Below are 23,122 nucleotides of genomic sequence, written 5' to 3' on the forward strand. Positions count from 1 at the left end.
GTGCGGACGCGAGGGCACAGGCTTGTTTCCACGGGCACGGGTAGACCCGCCGGCCCAGGCTGCCCCCGCGGGCATGGGCTGTCCCCGCAGCCATGGGTTGCAGCTGCAAAAAAAGGGGGGTCTTAGACAGAGCAGTGGTCTTGTCCTGTCAGAAAGCTGGAGGATGATTTGCCTTTCAAGGAGTAGGGTGTCCCCAAGTGACAGCAAGCACTCGAGGATGGTTCAGCAGCAGGTGCCATGTGCTGTTGTGTTGTGGGACACAGTTTTTGATCTTGTAAATCCGTACATTAATAATAATGAACCACCACAGGTGATAAGGTGACACAGTGCCTATGGGCTGTACAGCTCTGTTAAAATGCTTGAAGCAGCAAGGTGGTTGTCAGAATTCAACTGTTTCATGTTAAAATTCTTGGTCATTGATAAGCAGCGTGGAAAATGTGAGGTGTAACCCAACTTATGGTATATACATGTGGAGATAAGGCATGTCACATGCTTCTTACACACAAATGTGTTCTGTTAAAGTGTTTCTCATAGCTCTGATCCTGTAAATGCTAAACTTGAAGCATGCAGCCAAAGTGACTGAATTTTGAGTCACTGCTGAAGTTAAGCATGTTTGACTCAGAAGCACCATCTGAGTTTTGCAAGATTGGTACCTTTGTGTTTGTTTGGCTGCTCTTTTTGGATGACTGAGGAGCCCGATGTGCACCACTACCCCAAGAGGTTTAAATCATCTTTCACAAGGTCTTGTTCTGCTTAAATAAGCTAACAATTTATCTATGGCTTAATTACATCTATTACTTTTAAAATTTCTTCCTACATTCGAATTGTCATCTTGATTAATATTTGTCACCTGTGATAAAGCAGCTTAGTTTAAGCATATTTTAGAGTCATTGGCTGGTGGATGTCTGTTTATGTTCACTGTGTCTCTTGTTATTTTCATGTTTATTTTGATGACAATAATGTCCTGAAGGTTGTCTATAATGTGAGCATTCTGTAGAAAATTGTATCAGCGAAATGAGTTGGTTGGTTTGATTCCACCTTGAAAAGGTTTAGAAAGGGTCTTGTATAGTGTGACCTTAAGTGCACGTGAAAATGATTAACTTCTCAGCAGTGCAGCTGCTCGGTGTAACTTCTGTTAGCCACAGAGCAGCGCCAAGAGTGAGAGATGAAAAGCTTCCCATACTGTTCCTTTCCCTCATCTCTTCTGTTTTCTGACCGAGAAGCAGTCCATAGGACGAGGCAGTGTATTCCTTGGTGTCTGCTAAATCCCTATGGACGTCTGCAGGGACTCTAATTAGTGCTGGCAGTTTCAGTGACATGCATGCTCCCCCTGTGAAGCAGGCTAGGTCGCTAACTCATTTCACCTGGGACCTGAGGAGCAACTCTCAGATCTTTCTCTCATTCTCACTTGGTTTTTGTCATGCCCATTGCTGCAGCATATTAATGTCAGTCACTTGTACTGGCTTTACACTGTGTTCTGGCTTGAGCTTTGGCTGCTAACCAGGAGGTTTACAGACCAGTTTCCAAAACACAAATGCCTTCTGTGTCCTATCTTTGCTACTCAGTCTTTAACAAGACTACATGCCAAAGGGGGATGTCATTCGTCAGAGACAGTGACAACATCTATTGGGTCAGTCTGAATTTGCTTCTAGGATGATCATTTGCTGTCATATAGCTCAAGTTTCAGCACTTTGTTGGTGTCACAGCTCCCTCTGTCAGGATCAAGAAAGATGTTGTTAGGAAAGTGGTAGCTAACCTTGCCTCTGGTTACAGTTAGTCTCACCTTTGTGATGGGTTTTACTCTTATCTAGTTTGAATACAGAAGTCTGAGGTTGCCTGGAACAAAGCTTTTGACCCCATCATGCCAGAGATTTCTTTTCCAAAGTAATGCTTGTTAACCCATTAAAAAAAAAGTAACTTGAACATATTTTTCAGTTTTTTTTTTTCATCATCATGTAGGTTTACTAAATAGTATGGAGTGTTTCCACTGGCCTGATACACGAGTTATAGTAGTATGAAGTAATGAGATAATAACCTCAGAAGTATGAAGTCAGGTAAATGACAATTGTTTTGGCTCAGTACAAATGGTGTACTTTGGATGCTAGTAATTGAAGTGTAAGAAATGAAAATGGAGGTAAAGGTTAATAATGACTCAACACTTAAAAAAATCTTGCTAGAGTTACAGAATGCTTCCCTTCCCGTTTTAGAGAAGTTAAAATGCATAGGTATCTGAAATGTATTTATAAGGTTGTGTCTGTCACTTTCCTTACTCACAGTCTAAACCTCAGTAATATGAGAAAAGGTAACCAAAAGGATGCTCCAGGAGAGGAATAAAGGTGGCTATCAGAACTAGATACTTATATTAGTTTGAAGTTAGGAAGAAGAATGCAAAAGCTCCAGGAAAACATCCACTATTTACAGAAGAGAGTTGTCAGGATGAGTTAAGTATAGAGATAGTTACCCTGACTTTTGTAGAAGTTCAAGTTCTGGTTCTTTCTGGTTTGTTTGCTTTACTTTTAATATTTGTGCTGGCATATTTTACACTGTACATACCTGTAAATATCCCAGCAGCTCTGGTTTTATGGTGTTACAGCTTATGGTATCAGATGTTGATTTGTGTTCAAGTGGTATAAAATTGAATTATTTCCTTTAATGCATTTCTCCTTTTCTATCCCCCTCACTAAATTCCTGCTGTCTGGCAGCTGAGCATTGAAAATTAATAACAAAAATAAATCTGGCATTAATCTCTCCTTCAACTCAGGCAGTAATGTCAAAGACAGAACAAGATTCTTAGGTGGCTGGGCATGTGAAGCTCAGACTCTTTGTCCTTTCTCTTTTTAGTGTAGTCTGTTATGATTCATTTATATGGTGCACTTTGAAACAGTAAAGACTGCTTAAAAGCCTTGTGACTCAAGTGGTTCTGATGCATCTCTAGGAAGGAAAATGGATTCCAACCCCACCCCCCAGTGGTATAAAATAGTATAAAAAAGACTAATACATGGTAATAAGGCAACATTCATCAGTGTTTGTTTAGTTTATGTGCCAGCCCTCGCCCTTTAGTTCTTGTCTGTGTCCCATGACTATGTAAGAGATGTCCTGCTCCAAGGAGCACAAAGCATGTGTAACAGGATGCATGTTTATTTTTTTTCTCTTTAGCTACAATAGAATTTTCAGCATTTTTCTGTTTGCTTTCTCTCGATTCTGTCCTGCATATTCAACATGACAGTGTGTCCAGAGCAGGTGTTCCGTTGAAGTAAATGCTGCTCCAGGTGCAGCCAGGTCTTGAGCGGCTCAGTATTTGGATACACTTTCTTAGGGGAAGAGTTTCCTCATTCTGAGTTGCAGGCTGTTGAAGGTGTGAGCTAACCTAGCTCACTCCACTTGGGATGAGAAGTAACTACCAGTGTAACAGACTCACTCCTCCCTATGTGGAGCTGTTTCTTAGTAAAGCTGTAGTATGACATAGGCTTGGTGCTGGTACACATTTTTCTCCACCAGGAGTATCCTTGAGGAGCAGCTGCAGCATGAACAGCTCTTTGACACGCAGGGTTGGGATTTTTGGCAAAGCTGCTGGTCTAACATGGACAAATCACTACTGTCACTATTGTCGTTACCAGTGCGGGTACGTGCAGTAGTTACTTTTTGAGTGGACATATTTTGGTTATAAAGTTAATGAATTTATCTTCCTTTTTTTTTTTTTTTTTTTTTTTTTTAGCTGTGAATGCCAAAATAACTCCATAATTTGTTTGGTATTATTTGAAATAAGCAAGTATTTTGTACATTTTAGTCTTACAGTAACATTACCTGCAATTTGTAGAGAAAAGGGTACACTGTTAGTTCTGTTTATTCACTCTGTATGTTTTTGTGGCTACCTTCAGAGCTTAAATTACTTTACCTGGACATTGAACAGTAAATGCAGTTTTGAGAGCTGAAGCCACTCATTTGAAATCAAAATATAGTCCAACAAATTTTCTTAATTTACAAATGTGTTGGCCAAAAGAAAAAGGAAACACAAACCTCACAAACCCCAAACCAAAGAGAAACACCAGGAAAAACTCATACATCAGTTTGACCAAAAAAATGCTAAACAGAATTCCACAATTCCAGAGCTTAACTTGCTGAGAATGTTTTTTGGCACAAGATCCTTGATGAGCAAATTCCCACTGACCACTCAGCTCTGGCCTATGTATTCTTCAGTTAACCTTGTCTGAGGAAGTGATGACTATGCTCACATTTTCTGTAGCATTTCAGATTTTCTCTCTTTTAATTTACTGGAACACAATTTACTTGTTCTTCACAAAAGCATGACACTAAGATGTCTAAGTTTTTACCCAGTGAACAGAAGGTAAAATTTCTCAGACTGTCATACACATTAATATTTTAATATTAAGCTAGCATTTAATTTGAGAAGGAGCCATTATTATTCCATTAATGCTTGAGGGAAGTGCATGAAAGATTCCGTCTCTCTAATCCTCTGTCATCTCGAGCTCCTTTTGACCTTACTTCATCCATGGGCATTAGCTTTGTAATCCTCTGTCGTTCATTTTTGCTTCTCAGAGGATTTACCAAGGGTGATATTTGACATACCTTCCAAATAGTTAACTGCAGTCACTTATGTTTTAAGTATATTTGTCCTGTTTAAATCAACGTACAGAGTGGAAGTATCAGTTTTAGTGATATTTTCACTCTTGAGGGTTTTCATGTTTGGAAGCAAAAGATCATCTGTTTTATCCTTTGCTAGCTGTATTGATTCTGTGGGGATCATCCCTATGAATTAAGTAGCTTCTGGGTGATGCTTCATTTTTGTTGCAATTCTTATTGCCACCTTTATGTATTGCAACCATGTTAACAGATACCAGGCTGGACTTTAATTGAGAGAATCATTTATTATTCAGCAGATGTCTACTGTCAAACTGCAATGTACATTCTTTGTGTGTAGGTGTTTACAGGTTGAGAATGTTGCTCTTTTTGTGGCAGAAAGGAATGACTGGGGAAGCTTTAGAGTGCGATGTTGATGTTTATTCAGTCTGAATATTTTGATACTATATGCTGTCTGCTCCAAGCAGTCAGATTAAAAATGTCTTTGTGAGACTACTGGGATTTGAGCACCAAAGCTGTTTATCATATCAAATGTTCACTTTCTGCAAGAGAAATAAGCTTTTTTTTTTTTTTTTTTTTTTTTTTTTTTTTAAGATCTAACTAGATTTCAGCACAAATCTGTTAATCTGCTTGAAGTAGTAAATTATAGAACCTATGGACAGGATCTTCCTCAAAGCTGCTTTATAACATCTCCAGTCGGACATTGATTCTCTGAGTGACATGGCAATTGTATTACGCTTTATTTGATCACATTAAAAACAATATACTTTTTCCTAACTTAATCTTTTCCAGTAAGTCTCAGAAGTATAATGTCCAAATTTGTCGACAGAGTACCTTTAAACCTTGGTTTGGTTTGAGTTTAGATTTTAGAATAAAAGAGAGACTGAGATCCCACAGTAAGTTTTCCTTGACCTGTAAGTGTTTTGGTGTAAAGAAGGGCCACATGCAATATTTAGAAGACAGCTTAGTATCATGAATATTTACTTAATACACAGCATTTAATAATATGCAGTGTTTCAGACATAAACACATTTTCCTTTCCCTTTTCTGATAAAAAAGGTCATAATTTCTTAAATAGAAAAAAAAAAAAAAAGAAAACATGACTGCCTTAGATGCTTGATATTATGCATATACAATTTACTTCTTTAAGTGAGCATTACATGTAAGATCAGTGTTGACCAAGTGCCAGCTTTGGGGTAAGGACAGTTGGGGGCGATAGAGCAGTAGAGAGCTGAAATAGGAAAGTCTTTGTGTGACAGCTTACTCCTCAGCACAGTTTGAAATGGAAACTGAGATTTGTCAGCCTTTGTTCGCTACTGCAAAAAAAAAACCCCACGTTTGTGAAGGCTCGAAGCCATGTGTCATTTCTTTCTGTGCTAACAGTGCACTCACTGGATAGAAGTGTATTGATTTTTCCTAGCCCTAATGACAACAGTTCTGTGCGGTCTGATGCATATAAATGTTGATATTTGATGTTCCACAGTCAGGTTTCTCATTTTCTTTTTCCGGAAAATTAAAATTAATGATGATTTCTTGTCTCTCCTGTGCTCAGGTTTGCAGCGCAGATAATGCTAGTTCAAAAGACTTTCTGTGTGTATGATACAAAGAGGTAAAGCAGGCTGGGTTTGTGAAGCTACTGAGTGTGGTACCAGTCTTTTATTTTTCCTCTTTCTTGCATGTGATGAGTTACAGGGAAGCAAAAGAGATTTCCTTAGAAATTCTTGGGGAAAATTTCAGAACATTTTCCCATTTTACAGAGATAGGGCAGCTGCTGCCTGTTCAGCTAAGTTATCTTCTGACAATAATGCATTCTGACAATCAATAATCACTTATTAAGAAATGTATTTTACTATCTAAGTTGTGATTGTTAATTTGGAATAGTTATTTCACATCTGTGCATGCTTGATTTTTCTGACTGCCACTCTCAGCAGATGGTTAACACACTGGGAAATCCAAGTCCCTAATAACATGGTTATCACTTTACTATCTCTTAATTGGTAATTTATATTAAGATCCACTGTGCCACAATCATCAGCTCCTCTGATGCTTTCTTTACCTTTATTTTCTGGTTTGCTTTCACTCCTATTTTAAAAGCTGTGTGAGGAAGAGATGTGACAGACTGTCATTATTCTATCTGCAAGAAGGATAAGGCATATTAGGAGGGAATGTGGTCTGTCCACAGCTTGAGCCCATCAAAGTTATCTCTTTAGAAGGTTTATGTTTTATGAATGAGCAAACTCTTGTACTTAAATGTAGCCCATCACATACTTGATGAATTTTCAGAAATGACAGTAGAGAAATGTTCACACATAATTGTCCTGTTTTTTGAAGGACATACAGTAGGACTGGATACAATAACCAGTAGCTTTTATCTCATGCTATGATATGAAAATATGAACAGATACTTCCCCTGATTGCAGCTAGAGGCTTAAGACATTAAGATCTTTTTTTTTTTTTTTTTTTTGGAATGTGTTTTTCCTTACTTTAATTCAGTAGATATTTTACCTGAAGACATATTATAGAATCAGGTGTTAAAAAAGGTTCAGTATGATACTTGAAAATGTCATACTCCTCGAAACAACAACATCCTTTCAACCGAACTCAAAATGTTTTGCTTTCAGTAACCTAAACAAATAACAAACCCCATGGTTCCCAAAAACATTTGTCTGTTTAAGGTAAAAGCCTTGGAGCAACTTCAAACAAAAAATACCAACCTTGAATACTTAATTTGCTGATAGATGTGGGCCAGAATTTAATAGCAATATTGACCTAAGAGCTTGAAAGATTTTCAACACTCTCATAAACTCCTTTTAAAAATAAATTTAAATGACCTAAAAATGCCAGGAGCAACCTAACTTCTCAGCCATTATTGTTTAATCATGATAATATAATACCTCTTCCATCAGTACATTCAGGGAATGTATAGTGTTTGTCCACAATTGCAGAGACGTGTTCAGTCAAGTACATACTCTACATTGTCAGATTTTTAAGATCAGGATGTCTGGTACTGTCCATTTTATCAGTGCCACTGATGCAGAGAAGCCTACATTTTTAACAAATGCAAGGATTTGACTTTCAAGTCTCATCTTATAGAAGTATCTGTTGGATTTTTGATAGAAAGGACAGTCATATAACCCTAATGAAATCAGAAGTCTGAGAATATGTCAGATTGCAGAGATTGACAGCATCTTTTACTATCTGACACGGTGAAAAGAGATGGGTTTAGAGGCAACTCCAGCCCACAGTATTTGAAATCGCAATCAAACTATTTCAGCATCTTTGATTTTCAGGGCTTGGTTTAACCAGGGTAACATTCAAAAGTTGTTAACTGAATGATTAACTATTAAAGCCCTCTCCTCTTTCCTGCCACCCTTAGTGTAAAGTCATAGGTAGTGGGGGAATATTTTTTCCAGTTGAGGTATGATACAACAGGATTTATTAATTTGCAGTATCTCTGTGCAGTCCAATGTGTCTTTATAACCTAACCTCCATACCAGGTTGGAGGAGTTAGTTCATGTTACTTTCCTAGAAAGGTGAACACCACGAAAGAGGCTTTTTCAGATAAACCTGGATGCAGTAGAGTCATAAAGAAGTACTGAAGAACCTGGTCAGGACATTTGGTCACTTCTTGTAATTTTCAGCATGTTTTGCTATTTTGACAAGTCTTTATCTTGAACTACCCTAGAAGTTCATGATTTTGAGAGGACTTTCTGTTCCTTTCAAATACTCAGTGTCTCAAATTTGACACAAGGAATTACTGATTATTTTACAACTTTTTATTAGAAATCTTCTGAGGGATTTCTGAAGTATGTAACCCAATTTTCATAATATATGAATAGGAAGTTTTTTTCTTCAACTGAGCTTGACAAAGCTCTGTCTACTTTCTGACCAGGGAGATTTGGAAAAAGAGTCTTGAGAGGAAAGTGGCAGTAGACAATGCTCTGCTGCTTTCTGAAGGGCCTTTGAATAACAGATTTTCATGCTTTTCCTTGGAACTGACTTCCTTTCAACAACATGAATTTTGTCTTAAACTAGGAAAACTTTAAATACTGCTCAAATCCTACCTAGGACTTGTGAACTTGAAGGAATGTTATTGGATGTCCTGTTACAGCTGAGGTGCCCTATGTTTTATACATCTATTGAAAGGTTAAATGAGTGTAGCGCTAAAATTAGTCATCATCATCATAACATGATGGAAGTCTAAGAACTGAAATTAGTCATCATCGACATAAAATGATGGAAGTCTAACAATTAGGGATATTATTTAGGCAACCCATGACATTCTTTGACATGCTTCTGCCCTAGAAGTCAACTGTTTGGTTTCATTGATGTGTAATTCCTACACAGATTAGGTGGGCAGAGAACTGGTTTAGTTAGCTGTGTGAATCTGGCAGTTTGCCTCCGAGGAAGCCTGCAGAAGATATTGTGATGATTCTAATTTCCTTTTAGTTAATTACTGCTGCTTTTAAAGGGCATTTATATTATGTTTAAACTTCCCAGCAAGTCACTTAATAATTTGCTTAGATATTTTGTTTTAAGGATGGAAATCATGAGCTGTGGCATGTTAGGTGTTTCCTGCGAGCAGGAACTTGGACCGATTAGTGTAGTACATTACCTAAGGGAGCTGGAATTCAGTGTACAGCAGTATAATAAATCCTTCTGTTTATCAGTTTTCAACCACAAATGGGAATGAAAAATAAGCAATTATAGATAAATACCTGTGATGAGGTTTCAGCAGTGGATTATGAAGATCGATTCTGGTGACAGGGAATGAATTTTGGTACTGTTGCTTTCATCAGTAATATTGAGTTAAAAGGAAGTGTTTCCAACTGGGAGGAATACCAGAGAAAAAGCAGGCTTCAGGATGAGCTGCCCTAAGAAGGATTTTTGATGATACACAGATTGACTGTAATAGAGAATGAAGCAGCTAAAGTAGAAAAACCCTCTGGACTTGTTTATAATTTTAATTTTTTATATAAATTGAAAAGAGAACTGTGTAGAAGCCTTAGTTTTGGTGTTGCAAAGGGCAAGTTTGCAAATACGTGAGTAAAGCAGTCTGCTCACAGAACCTGTTTTCATTAATTTCTGTGAAAGAAAAGAGGGAAAATACTTTCTGGTCAAATAAAAAGATGATTTTGCCCTTTTGAATATGGCATATAATTTTCTATATGGCTTACAAAAATACTAATTTTTAATGTGAGATGTTCCAGTGTTATGTTACTGTCACGTTTATGTGCAGCAAGAGCCATTTTGAGTTTTATCTCTTGTTGCTCAGCATCTGTGAGAAAGCAATTGAAATTTTTCTGTTGTCTTAAGCTAGAGAAGAAAATCTGTCAAATGCAAAATCTGTGTGTGTGTGCCAACAATGTAATTAGCAGAACTATTCTTCTAGTAGGATTTTATGGAATGGATGGCATCGTGTAAGATACCTACAGTGTTCCTAGCTTGGAAGTCAAGTATCTAGCTTTTAATGTTGAGGCAGTTGTTACTGGTAGTGCCTTACAAAACAATTACTAATTCTTTAAGGGGTAGTTAAGCCTGTGTTAGATTCCTGACTTGGCATCTCAGAACTGGGTTGCCTTGCACTGCTGAGTGTAAGTGCAGATACCTCCACTTGTTGTCAGGGCCTGGTATCTGGAACAGAAAATTTAAGCTGAACCTGCCTGTGTGTTTGTAGGATTTAACCCAAATCCACAGAGGATTACCAGTTTTAAGCTGTTTCTGCAAAATTTTGAGTGGAATTGTAACATATTATTTCTCCCATAATGGAGCAATATTACTGCACATGTACTTCTTATATACTACTAATAAACTACTATTAATCATAATATATGAATGCAGATACATAATAATTTACAACTACTATTAATATACTAATGTACAGGTGTACAAGATACAGATAAGGAATGTTTTAGTGGAAAGAGTCACTGAGACACCTGATCAGGAGATGTACCTAAAAATTCCTTCCTTCCACTCTCTTGAAGTGCAAATAATTTTCATACATAGAGGAGAAAAAGAATTCTATATACCTTTAAAAGCAAAAAAGTTAAAGGTCTGTTGTAAGCTCCATTCTCCGTGGGAAAGCACAAGTATTCTACAGGCAAGCAGCTGTGTCAGAAAATAGACTCATGGTAATCACACAAATGAAAAGCTTTAAAATATTTGCTGTGCTCATTAGAATGTGGAGTTGTACTTAAAAAAATGCCTTTCCTGAACATACACCTTGAAATGCTTAATGCGTTGTCCTGGTAGACATACCCATATTACACATTATTGTCCATGTCAGGCTCTTCATCACACTCGTTGTCCTCTGGCAAGTCCTTGTCCTATCATGCTTCATTGGACACCCTGATGTTGTTTCTACAAGTTGTCAGGTCACATTTGTAGGTGTCTGTGCAGAGAAGTACAGTCCTGTTCAGTGTTTTTGTTACAGTCTTTGCTTTGGTGTGTGGTGTGCAGTCAAGGGAAAACTAACTTAGAGTCATCTTTCTCCAGAATTCCTTCATCTGAAAGCAAAATCATGATAATTTATTTAGTATTTTTGCTTATGAATCAGATTGTCTATGGTTGATGGAAGAAAGATAACATACCAGTAAGATCTGTAAGGTGATTTGCCCTGGAAACATATACTGGTCAAGAGAGGCACTTATGCCTGTCTCTTCAATTATGTGCATTGCAGTTCCTGCTCACTACCCTAACAAAATTCTTAAGAGTGTTCAGATGTTTCAGAGGTAACCAACATTGCTGAAAGCTTTGATTTTGCCAAGATGTCAAATGACATTAAAATCTCTCAACTATTAAAACATGAGTACCTGGAGGGACATGCACAGGTCTTTTTAGTTTTTGATTAATGAAGTTTGCTAAAGCCTGTGAGGATTAGTCTCAAAACTGATACAGTTTTTCCAGTTTCCTTATGAGGAGGATTTCTCAGTTATAATCATGTACTAAGCATGATCATTAATATTCAGTGAACTGACAATCAGTAAGTGACAAGAGTGGAATTTGTGTCCAGGTTTATTGCTACTTGTTCAGTAAAACTCAGGAATTCTTTGTCTGTGACAGTTTTTGGTAGAGAAATACATGCATGTTAAGAGCTTTAGCACAGCTTGAAAGAGAATGAGTTCAGGGGTTGGTTAGGATATTGATTTCCAGACTCCAGAGGGAGGAGGATTAGTAACCTTTCTACTCCTGGCAGGGTTACCAAGGTGGCATTCAAATCCTCAATAGGTCTTGCTATTATAGAGGCAGATTTTCAAAGGTTCTTAACTCAGCTTCTGATTTAGTGCTTACTATTTTAAGCCTGCAGTATGCCCAGGCAAGCTAAGGTAATAGTGGATATTTGCAAACTTGTGACAGCATCCACAAGACCTTTTCTTTTGAGGAGAGAGAGGCAATTCTGACACTAACCTCTCCCTTTTGCACTTACTCTTTTTGGACAACCTCTTAATTAAAATCTTCGGATCATTCAAGCAGATGCTGATCCCATTTGGCACTTCTCATTTAGAGCTTACCCTTGTGGGGCACCATGGTGTATTTAAACCTCAGACTCAGATCAAGATTGAACAAGTTCCTTTCCCTGCAGTTTCTTCAGGTGGCTTGGAGTTTGGGAATGCACATTCTGACATGAAACACATCTGGTTCTATTTAGTGTGGTAGTGGGACATAATATCCATACTGCTATTTTTCACCTTGTGATTTTTGGATGCGTTTTTTGGATGATGCTACTGGCTTGTTTTGTGCTCTGGAGAGAAGAAAGCAAGCAGTTGATTTTACAGGGTCTGTCTAAGTGTTGAAGGGAATTGTTCCCGGATGTCTGTGAGGAGAGAGCAGTAGCAGTGTGGGCTGCAGTACTCTCACCTTGGTGTCAGTAATTTTGTTTTCTAAATGAGGCAATTCATGTGCATCTTTGAAAACTTTGGCTTCACCTGTGATGTTATAAAGAACATTCAACTAGAGAGGCCAAACTGAGCATCCTTACACCTGGTCTCCCACCACTTGTGGCTGCAGAGCTGCAATACATGTTGAAGGCTGTTTCTCAGGAAATGGATGACTTCTGTGCTTTGCAGTTTGATAGATCAGCAGTTCAGGGTTGCTGTAGCCATGGGGTTTTTTTTTGTGTGTGCCCCGTTTTTTTCCAGGTTACAAGCCACCAACACTGCAAACAGTACACACTCAGCAACTCATACTTGTTTCCATTACTCTGAGTGCCGTTAAGCTAAGTCTGAGTATGCCTTTATTTGTGTTTGACCATTAGGAAAGGATTGGTACTTGGTGCACTTGACGCTGACTGTGACAGACGTGAATGACAATGTACCCAGATGGGCCATGAAGCCTTTCCCGTTCTTGGCTGTGGTTCCCCCTGAAGCTGCAGGAGGCACTGAAGTATACAAGCTGCTTGCTGTGGATGCAGATGAGGGGATCGGTGGAACTGTAGAGTATTTTCTCTTGGAAGGTAAATTTTAACCCTGTCATTTCCTGTATATTAAGCTTCTCTACTGTGGGTTTTTTGTTGTGTTTCATTAGTAAAAGATCTTCCCTTCCTTCTGCGAAAGGCTCATAGTCTTCATTTCTGTGTGCAGGTTAAATCAACATGTAGTGAGGCTATGGATGGATTTGCCAGCTTTGGAGGGTGTTGTCCCTGCAGAGTAGGCTTTCTGCCCAAATTGACCCCCAGAGAATGGTGAGGACCAGAGCAGTCAGTACTTCTCAGGGCTTTGGCAGCGAGGTGGCAATAGCAGCAGTGGTTAGCACCTCTCTGCTGGACTGCTTGTTAGGAGATAGGGTAGTATGTGGAGCACAGGTTGTTGGGCAGAGGGAATTTATGTTCCTTCTTCCTTGTGGGAGTTGTGCTTGAGTTTAGTTTCTTATCAGTTTTAAGGGGCTGGGTTGTGCCTTAGCTTGACAAAACTACTATGAGCTCATTAATAGTCTTCTTTATAGGGCTCTTAAACTCCAGCAATAGTTTAACACTGTCTTAGTGGAGGGAGGATGGCAATACCTCTCCAAAGGTGAATTTGTTTTTCTTGGCCAGGACTTAGCAGGATGTTTTCTGGTAAGGGTCAAACAACAGCAAAGTATTGGAGGATAAAGAGCAGTGGCTATTGTCCAGACAAGTAAAATGCAACTTAGAAGTGTAATAATGAATGTAACTACTGATTTCTTATTTCTAAGTTACAAACAAAGCTTTGAATTTTAGTGTGCATGCTAATCCTAAGGCAAAGTCAACCTGGGAATTGGTACTGCACTCTCAATCAAGTGAAAATGTTCTTGCTGACAACAGACTGTGGATCTATTCTTTTTAGGTGGTGAAGACAGATTTGAAGTTGAGAGGGACACTGGCTGGATTAAAACAACAGGTTTGCCATTGGTGAGGGACAAGGAGTATTTACTGACTGTCCTAGCAGCAGATAAACTTGGCAGCAGAGGGTCTCCAGCCTCTGTTTCTATAATCGCTGGATTTCGACCACCACAGTTCACCAACGTATCATACTTGGCTTATGTTCCTGAAAGTATGCCACAAGGAGAATCGTAAGTAACAGTGAAAAATAATGCAGTGAGGCTGTGTTCCACATTTAACTTCTGTTTGTTCTCCCCAAGGCCTCAGTATTGTTTGTGACTCTCAAACAGATGCTGTGAGTAGCAGTTTAGGTACCTTACTGGAAAGGATTAAGATACAGTTTAATTGATGCATTTTTTTAGTTACTCTTTTATACAGAAAAGCAGTATTGAATAATTATGGTTTATTGTATTTTAAAGTGATGTGGGAGGTGTTAGTAGCTGCTGACTGTATCTTAATTTTCAAACAGAATTCAGAATATAAGTTAGAACTGCTACATCCTGAGGAAAGATACCCTGATGGGAAAGAATATAATGATTTTGTGTGTCAGTCTGGAGAAGTGCATTCCTCATCAGGTGAAAACTGGAAAAACAAAAGACTGCCTTTGCTGTGTTCATCTTCAAGATAAACTAAGCAAAAATGAAGATGCCACAAAACTTGCCATGCTATTTTCCATTTTTGGTTTAAACATTTGGTTCCATCTTTCCCAAACCATTTTGTTCTTCAGGCAAATGTTTTCCAGTTGAACTGAGAATGTTTTTGTTCAGTAAATGTCTTTGTTGTATGGCTGCGTTGAGTTTTACAGTGTTTAAATAGAATACAAAAGAATAATACCAACTGTTAAAGAACAACCTTATCTACTATTAAAAACTGCAATAAACTGAAATATCACAGGCATAAAAGAAATGCCAGAACTGTGAAGTGCTACACTATTGAAGAGGTAGCTGCTATCTTGGGTTTGATGTTTAGGATTAAAAATGCTTAAAATTGTTTCTAAGTATTTGACATGGTTGTTATAATGCAATACGTGCAGTGACAGTGGTTTCTTTTTGTTTGTTGAACAGAAATAATCATTGAAATCCACATAGAATTCTAGAGTCCTGATATTTAAGTTGGAGCAACTCCTGGAAAACAGAGCTGTTGGCATGCACTGCATTTCTGCATTTAGGATGTCACAGTCGTAGGCTAATTTAACACTGCTAGTAGACAGGGGAATGTTACCAAGTTTTCCCCTTCCTTTGGTCTGCCTCTTGTGCTAATAGTCTAGCTGTGTGGGCAGGCTGATAGAATGAAAGGCAAAGCTGAAAAAAAGGAGAAAAGTTTTCACTTGGGTAGTTAAATGTGTTCACAGCATGACCTTGTGATTTTTGGTGCTGACAGGAGAGGAGAGGTGGCGTGAACGTGCAGCCGAGGTAGGGAGTTAGGAGGAGGACAAAGTAATTCCTGTTGGCAGGAACACACTTGTGCACTGGCTGAAACTTGAGTGTGAGACCACATCATAGGAAAATGTAGGGAAAACTCTGAAGAGAGGGAGTGACCTACAGCAACCTTTTCCATTGTTTCAGTAGTGCACCTGAGGGAAGTGAGAAGACATCAGCATGGACATACAATGGGGGAAAAGCTGTTTGCACAGATGGAATTCTGTCTTTTTGATTGCAGTTGTCACTGAGTCGTATGTGTTGTTTGATTCTCCTGGGAGACAGAATTCTTTTTCCTAAGAAACCTGCATGCTAAGGCACCAAGCACTAGAGGAATTAGTGTTTTAAACCCTTTAAAAATATTTACTTTTTAATATCATCTTTTCCTTTGTGCTGCAAGTGTTTGCCCACTCAGAGACCATAAACACATTGGGCTTCAGTGGAAAAAAAGATAATGTCAGAGCTAAAACCACATGCTCTGTATGACTGGCATGCTAGTGACTGCCTTTTATCCTTTTGCACTTATCTGTTGAAAATTCAGAGTGAGATGATTGCAGCAGCAAACTTACCATGCTGCAGTGAAAATTAATCTGTTGTGCCTTGGTTTTATTTTCCTCCCTGAAAACTGTCACTACCATATAGAAAAGTTGAAACAGGCAAATACATCTCCAGCAAAAATGAAATCCTCTTTTCCTGTGTTTTTAATCCTTACTTTGTTTTCCTTCCAAGAATTGTATCCTTATCTGTTTAACCTCAAGGTGATAGAACTGCTGTATAACAAAACGTTTGCTATCACTGGCTTCAGTGAGCATGGCCCTGATCAGACCTACAGGACTGCAGCATCATTTTTAATATGTATCATTTGTGTCATATTTTTCAGTATGTTTTATTATGTGCTCAAGAATTTTTTTTTTTTAATTAAAATGCAGCTTTCTTACAGTCACTGCCCTATCATATCAAAAGAAATCCCTGAGCTACAGTTTACTGACTAATCCTAGTGGGCTGTTCAGCATTGATCATGGAACAGGAGATATCAGTTTAACTCGGAGTGTGGATTATGAGAGTGACCAGCACCAGTATCTACTTCTGGTCAGAGCAGAGGAAAATGAGGAACGGTTCAGCAGTACAGCTGAAGTAAGTGTTCAGTTCTGGCAGTCTCTGTGTATTTCCATTTTCTGTCAGCCTCTCCAGATTCCTGTACAGATTCAGTAGGGGCTTTCATTTCCCTGTCTCATCTTGTCTGTTCTACTGTCTATGTTTAAAGTCTTGCTGACTATTTGAGGGCAGGTTTAGATACTCTTAGAGTTCATCTTTGCAGATGCTGAAAGGGCTATTTCTGTGAGGGATCAACATGCCATCCCATCATAGGTCTTAGCCCATATCTGGGAAGATATGGAAATGGATACGGCCAAGCTAGGTTTTGTTTTACACTAAAGCTTCATAAAGAATGATGTATTTTTGAGATTGCTCCAGTTTTGTTTTAAACTGCTTGTTTTAAAGGCAGAACAGAAAATGATTTGTTTCACATCAAGAACACGAAGCAGACTTGTAAAGAGAGAAAGTAATAAAACCTCACAGACATTGAGAGACAACGGTTCATGGTGTGTAGTTATTTGGATTCAGGGATTCAGTGAGCTGGGAAATGCATGCTTATTCCTGCTGCAGGAAGTAAGATGTAGTGGGAACAGGAGGCAGAATTATTAGGACCAAGTGTGAGGTCACTGGGACCGTGAAACAAATGAACAGTTTGTCAGTGTAACAAATAGTGGCTGTAGCACACCAGAGACCCACAATTTCTGTTGACCTTTTTATGTACTACAAGATGAAGAGTGCTAGCAGATGAGTTGAAGATTATGAGATGCTGAGTGGAAAATGTTGCTGCAAGTGACTGGGACTTGGCAAATTCCTAGAATCATAGAATGGCTTGAGATGGATGGGACCTTAAAGTTTATCTAGTTCCAACCCCCCTGCCATGGGCAGGGACACCTCCGACAAGATCAAGTTGCTCAAAGCCTCATCCTGCCTGGTCTTTAATCCATTCCAGTGTCTCACCACCCTCACAGTAAAGAATTTATTCATTATGTCTAATCTAAATCTACCCTGCTGTATTCTGGAATATAATATTTCAATGACTTTCAGTAAGAAAAGAACCATCTAAGAAAACTGGCTTAGCCCATGTGATACAGCTTCTGGAGACCTCAAGGATGAAGTCATTACCTTGATTAACTTTGCTGTTTAACATACCCCTCTTCTCCATTAAGGTTTTGGTTGTAATCACAGATGTGAATGATTGTGCCCCTGAATTTCATCAGATGATTTACAGCAAAGCTGATGTTCCTGAAACAGTTACAGTGACAACTGCACTTCTACAAGGTTAGTACTTCTAACCTGATTTGTTACATTCAGGGTGAGTATTTTTCTTCTCACAATTAGAATTCAGTTTAGAAGGCAAAATTACCTGGCCCAGCATTGGTAGTTGCAACTGTCTGAAGACAAATGGCACCTTGTAGAATTGAGTCATAACTATTTACTGCTGGCACAGCCAAAATGTTTTTGGGGGACGGGAGACAAAGGAAAGAAGTCTCTGTAGGATTTTGAAGTAACAGGGCTTTGGTTGTGGTTTGTATTGTAGCAGCAGGCTTATAGTAGCAGCTCACCCTCTCTGCCTCTCTTTGAAAGTACTATGTGGGCTTGCTGTAGGGAATACTGCTGTCTTGTGTAAAAAGCCTCTTACAGGGTTTGACTGTTTCATGTGAGGGCTTTTTTGGATGCTTGAGAAAGTGACTTCTTCCCAGTGTGACTGGTAATTTAAGAGTTAAATTGTAGTAGTCTGTAAATTATGTAATTTTTTTTTTTGTTTTCCAAGTTGCAAAAATGGTGAAAATGTTGTTGAAGCAATCAGTAGGCTCTGCCAACAAGACAAATTTATGTCAACTAAGCAGCTGTAAAAGGGCCTTATGTTAGTCTCTAACCCTTACATGAACTTTTTTAAATCTAGAGGGGAAAAAGGAAATTAAACTACAGGAAATGTTCTGTTCCCTGGTAAATAGGATTTTATAACCTCTTAGTGTTCTACTTAGTGATTTATCCTGTAGCAATGGTCGTCTGTCAGTTGCTCTCCTGGTAACTACGTTTTCAGTGTGGGGGGTTGTAGGTTATGGGTAAGATCTGACAACCACATAACTTGAATCAGTTGCATTGTTGATATCGATCAGTTGAATGTGTAGATATTTCCTCTTCAATCACACAGGGTGTGAGCTGCCCACTTGACCTTAAGTCAGCAGTATAGGTCAGGTATGAGAATACACATCTCTGTGTGGGAACATGTTCTTAATAGAACAGGGTTCTTTGAATCCAGCAGACAAAGGCAAGCCCTAATGGCTGAATTCAATCATGGACTTAAACTTTTCTTTCTTTTGTTTTTTCAAACAACTTGCATTCAGATAAGGGTTAGTTTAATAAAAAGCACAATGGATAGCAGGGTTTTATAAGTTATTTCAAGCACCACATGCCAAATGCAAATGCTATTACAGTTTTATACTGCACACCAATTCTCTTGTTGAAGTACTTAACATTCCAATTCACAGACTTTGATTTATACAGTGTCTTTCTTTTCTCTTCTAATAGTGACAGCCACTGACTGCGATTCAAAGGAGAACGCTGAGTTGCTGTATTATACTTTGAGTCAAGACTTCAGTATCAGTTCTCATGGTACTATTTTTCCAGCAACACGTCTAGACTATGAGCGACCAAACCATCTGTATGAGTTCGTGGTGCTGGCTGTGGATAAAGGGGAGGAGCCAAAGACTGGGACAGCAACTGTTAGGATCCACATTTCAAATGTGAATGATGAAGCACCTGAGTTTTCTCAGAGAATGTAAGTACATATTCTTAAAACTCTCATATGTTTGCATTTTACTCTTGTGTTTTATGTTTTGGTTGGAAGGCTTATCATTATAGCAATGTAACTGGCTTAGATTCAGTCAGATTTGAGAACTGGACTGGCAAATGTGGAACAGTCATTTGCTTTGAGATTCTCTTTTGCTGTCAGTCTTGGGAAAAAAATCCAACAAACCATCAAACGAATTTGGTTCCTAACTTTAAGGTTTAGACATACTTTCAATAGTAGGACTTGTGTAACTATCTAGAGAGGTAATACATAGAATCAAAAGGTCATCTAGTCCAACCCCCTTGCAGTCAGCAGGGACATCCTCCACTAGATCAGGTTGTCCAGAGCCCCATTGAGCTTGACCTTGAATATCTCCAATAATGGAGCCTCAATTACTTCTCTGGGCAACCTGTTCCAGTGTTCCACTACCTTCATGTTAAAGAACTTCCTCCTAACATCCAACCTAAATCTATTTGTTTCTAATTTAAAACCACTGTCCTTGTCCAATCTCTACGTAGACGCTCCTAGTAGCACTTGTGCATCTGCTTACCAAGATCTCTCCTGACAGATCTTGCATTTAGTTTTTTTCCAATATGTACTGAAAGCAGTGGTGCAGTCATTTCAAATTACACATTTCAGCAGGACCTATCTACCACCAGAAGTCAGGCAGAAAAAGCAGGCACCTCAGCGTTGTCCTCAGCCCTGATCCAGAGTGCATGGTGGAATTTCGCCTTTTAGTTAGGTAATTTAAACAGAATCAACACTCTGCATCCTTGGTTTATAATTGTTCAAGAAAAATGCTTAAATGATAGAATCCTAAATGCCCACTGAATTGGAAAAAACACAACACAAATGTCAATAAGTGGAGTTCATTTCATTTCACTTAGACCTACAAACTCTACTTTTTCTCTCCCTCTCTCTGTAAATTTTTTTTTCTCTAAAGCATCAGTGAACATTTTAATTCCATATCTGGGGCTCAAAACCATCTGAAGCAGTGTCAAAAGCAGTATAAACTCGGATTTGCATTCAAGGCTTAGTAATGGAACCACAGTTAGCCTCTGAACCAGTCTTCTCTCTTGAACGTAGAAGTTGGTCAGAACAAAACCCAGGCAGAGATTTCAGTGATTCTGAGCTTGTGGTTTAGCTGAACAAAACATCAAAACTTTCTGACAGTCCTTATTTTATGTAAAGGGTAACCTCTGGCTTCAAAATCTTGTGCCTGCTTTTCTTTTCCAAACACTGCTTAGGAGATACAGCTTGGAAAAGTTGCTATCTTGTAAATTCCTATCAGATTTCTATGCATTTTCAAATACTAAACCAGATTAAGTTTCTCAGTCTTCATATGGTGCTTTTTTTCCCCATGCACATATTTGTTTTAATATGCAAGGTCGTTGAATATTTACCTGTATCCATTCCTAACTTCTTAATCAGAAATTACACTGTTAAAGAATCTGTAAATGTCTCTAACAATTTGGAAACTGAAAAGAAAACATAGTATAAAAAAATCCCAGCATCTTGCCAGCTGTAATATTTAAGGCATACTGAAGAATATGATTAAAGTTAATGTTATTTTTAATTACCAAACATTCACAAGAAGCTTTCCTGTTCCCTATGCAATAGCAGGGAAACTGTTCTGCATGTGTGTAGGTTGGCACTGGAATTGAATTCAGCTCCTGGAATTCAGGTTGTCTCAAGTTTTTGTTCAGCCAGGGTAACCAGGCTTTGATTTTACTTCATCTTTCTCATTTTGAAAAATATCTTGCAAGTCAAAAGTGAATTTCAGCCAGAACTTGTAGTTTTCTGTGAAAGAGATTCATAGTGAACACTTGTATGTTAGGTCCTGCTGAGAGCCTAGTTTGCAATTAATGTTATACTCTGTGGCAGGCTAATACAAATCAAGATGACGATGTCCTTCTAGCTTCTTGTTTAAATGGATTTACAGTCCAGTATAAATCTACCCTTCCTTGTCACGAGGTTTCTTTCATTGCAGCTATTCTTTATCTCAGTTATGAAATGCTTAAGGCTACCACTCTGTTTCATTTTGTCAGTTTTTACTTTCTCTTCTTTTAAGAGACCTCTTCTGATGCCTGGAACTCTTCTGTCCCTATATTTCATGTTCCAAATCATCAGAATTGCTGTTCATTTGCTTTCCAGATGCAGAGTTAACAGTGTCCCGAGGGTTGCGACTGAGCTAAACCAGTATCATTTACTTCTCTTACTTCATTGCATGTTAAATTGGGGGAAGAAAAAAAGCAGTTTCTGGGAAGGTTTGATGAAAACAAACATATCTAGAATTAAAGAAAAAAAGCTCAGGGGGAGGTTTTCAGTGCATCCATTTTCTTTTTCATAGATTTTTTTCCCCTGTTCTCAGCATATAGTGAGTGGGTCCATAAGCACTCTGGACCCAGTAGTACATAGGAATTCTAGATTGTTGGATACAGCCAACTGTAGTTTATTCTTATGGCTGAGTTTTGGAATATCTCCTATGGACAGGTCTGTAGTATGCATAGTTTGGACTATGTTAAATCCATTCAGATGAAAGGAATAAATACTTGGGATTTGGCTAAAGCAGAGGCCTGTTCTACTCCAGAGAGCGTTAAGTTTAGGCTGATTATACCTCTTAAGAGCAGTGTCAGTGATATGGACTTGATGTTGTAAAACTGATGTTATACACATGTCCTGCAGACCTGCTTCTCATCTTAGTCGTGCTGATGCAAAGACTACACCAAAAACGTTTCCAGAGCTTGTGTCAGGAAGTGTGCTGTAACAAGCAGTGCTGTCAATTTAGCAAACCTTCGCTTTGATTCTGAGTCAGGCAACTTGGTTTTTTAAATTAAAGAAGAGAAGAGTGAGTTGTCCAAGTAACAAAAGTCTTGTTGCACAGGAAAGCTTCAATGCTGCTTAAAGTTTATGCAGGAAAATTATTGGAGGCGACAACAGAAAGATAGGGGTGGTAGGGTAGATCATCACTAACATTTCATTGCTTTACAAAGAAGCATCTCATTGGTGCAACTGTATGAATAGATTACAAATCTCTGCGCAGGCAGCCCGTGGGTGTTGTAAAGCATAGTTTTGTATATGTTATTTCCTGTCCAAGTTCATAAATGTGCTGCCATAATTTCTATTAACAGTTACAGAAGTTTTGTTTCTGAAGACGCAGGCCCAAATACACTGATTGCTACAGTTAATGCTGTTGACCCTGATGGAGATAGTGTGGCATATGATATTCTGTCTGGAAATGAAAAAGGAAACTTTGTCATTGATCCTAAGAAAGGTAATAGTATATTAGCTCTTCGCTGCTGCTGTCATAGTGTTGATTCTTATGTGATGCAGCTTGAATTTGGTCTTGCTTAGGTAGCAGTTACAAAAGCTGGGTAGCAAATGCTATTTTATAAGCTAATACTAACCTGATTTCTAAAAAGTGCAGGAAAAAGATGCAATTGCTCTAGCCATTTATAATGCTGCAAAAATGGTACCATTTTCCTAAAAGCTGTATGATTGATCTTACTTGTTCACTGCTTACTTTCAATGAGCGACTTAATAGAGAGCACGATTGTAAATAACAGGTAAGTTAATAGAGAATCTATTACTGATGGTGGTGTGACATTCCAAATTGTCAAACAAGGGGTTGAATAATATTTAAACCCAAAAATGTCATCTGAGTAGGCTGGCAGATCCCTTTAAACCAGCCTTTTAGGGCTGGTTTGCTGTTGGTTGCTTGAAAAAAACAAAAGGGAATGTTTTGAGACAGAAACAGGCAACCAGATTGAAAGCCTGTCAAAGGACTCAAGTAACTTAATTAACTTTAATTAAAGTATTTTATGTTTAACCTGTTTTGAACTGCAATCAAAATCTGAATTTTTAAGTGTTGAATATATT

At 38.4% G+C, this 23,122-nt stretch overlaps 1 protein-coding gene across 1 annotated transcript in view; it reads left to right on the top strand.

The window, feature by feature from the left end:
• Positions 1-23,122, top strand: part of LOC135184463 (neural-cadherin-like) — a 63,392-nt gene that overhangs the window by 1,028 nt on the left and 39,242 nt on the right. The window contains exons 2-7 of the mRNA XM_064160266.1: positions 12,854-13,051; positions 13,902-14,127; positions 16,284-16,488; positions 17,616-17,727; positions 18,982-19,231; positions 22,375-22,517. Coding sequence (XP_064016336.1) covers positions 12,854-13,051; positions 13,902-14,127; positions 16,284-16,488; positions 17,616-17,727; positions 18,982-19,231; positions 22,375-22,517 — 1,134 coding nt within the window. The remainder of the gene's footprint in view (positions 1-12,853; positions 13,052-13,901; positions 14,128-16,283; positions 16,489-17,615; positions 17,728-18,981; positions 19,232-22,374; positions 22,518-23,122) is intronic.

This window comes from Pogoniulus pusillus, chromosome 20 (assembly GCF_015220805.1).
Source record: "Pogoniulus pusillus isolate bPogPus1 chromosome 20, bPogPus1.pri, whole genome shotgun sequence".
Classification (NCBI taxonomy): Eukaryota; Metazoa; Chordata; class Aves; order Piciformes; family Lybiidae; genus Pogoniulus; species Pogoniulus pusillus.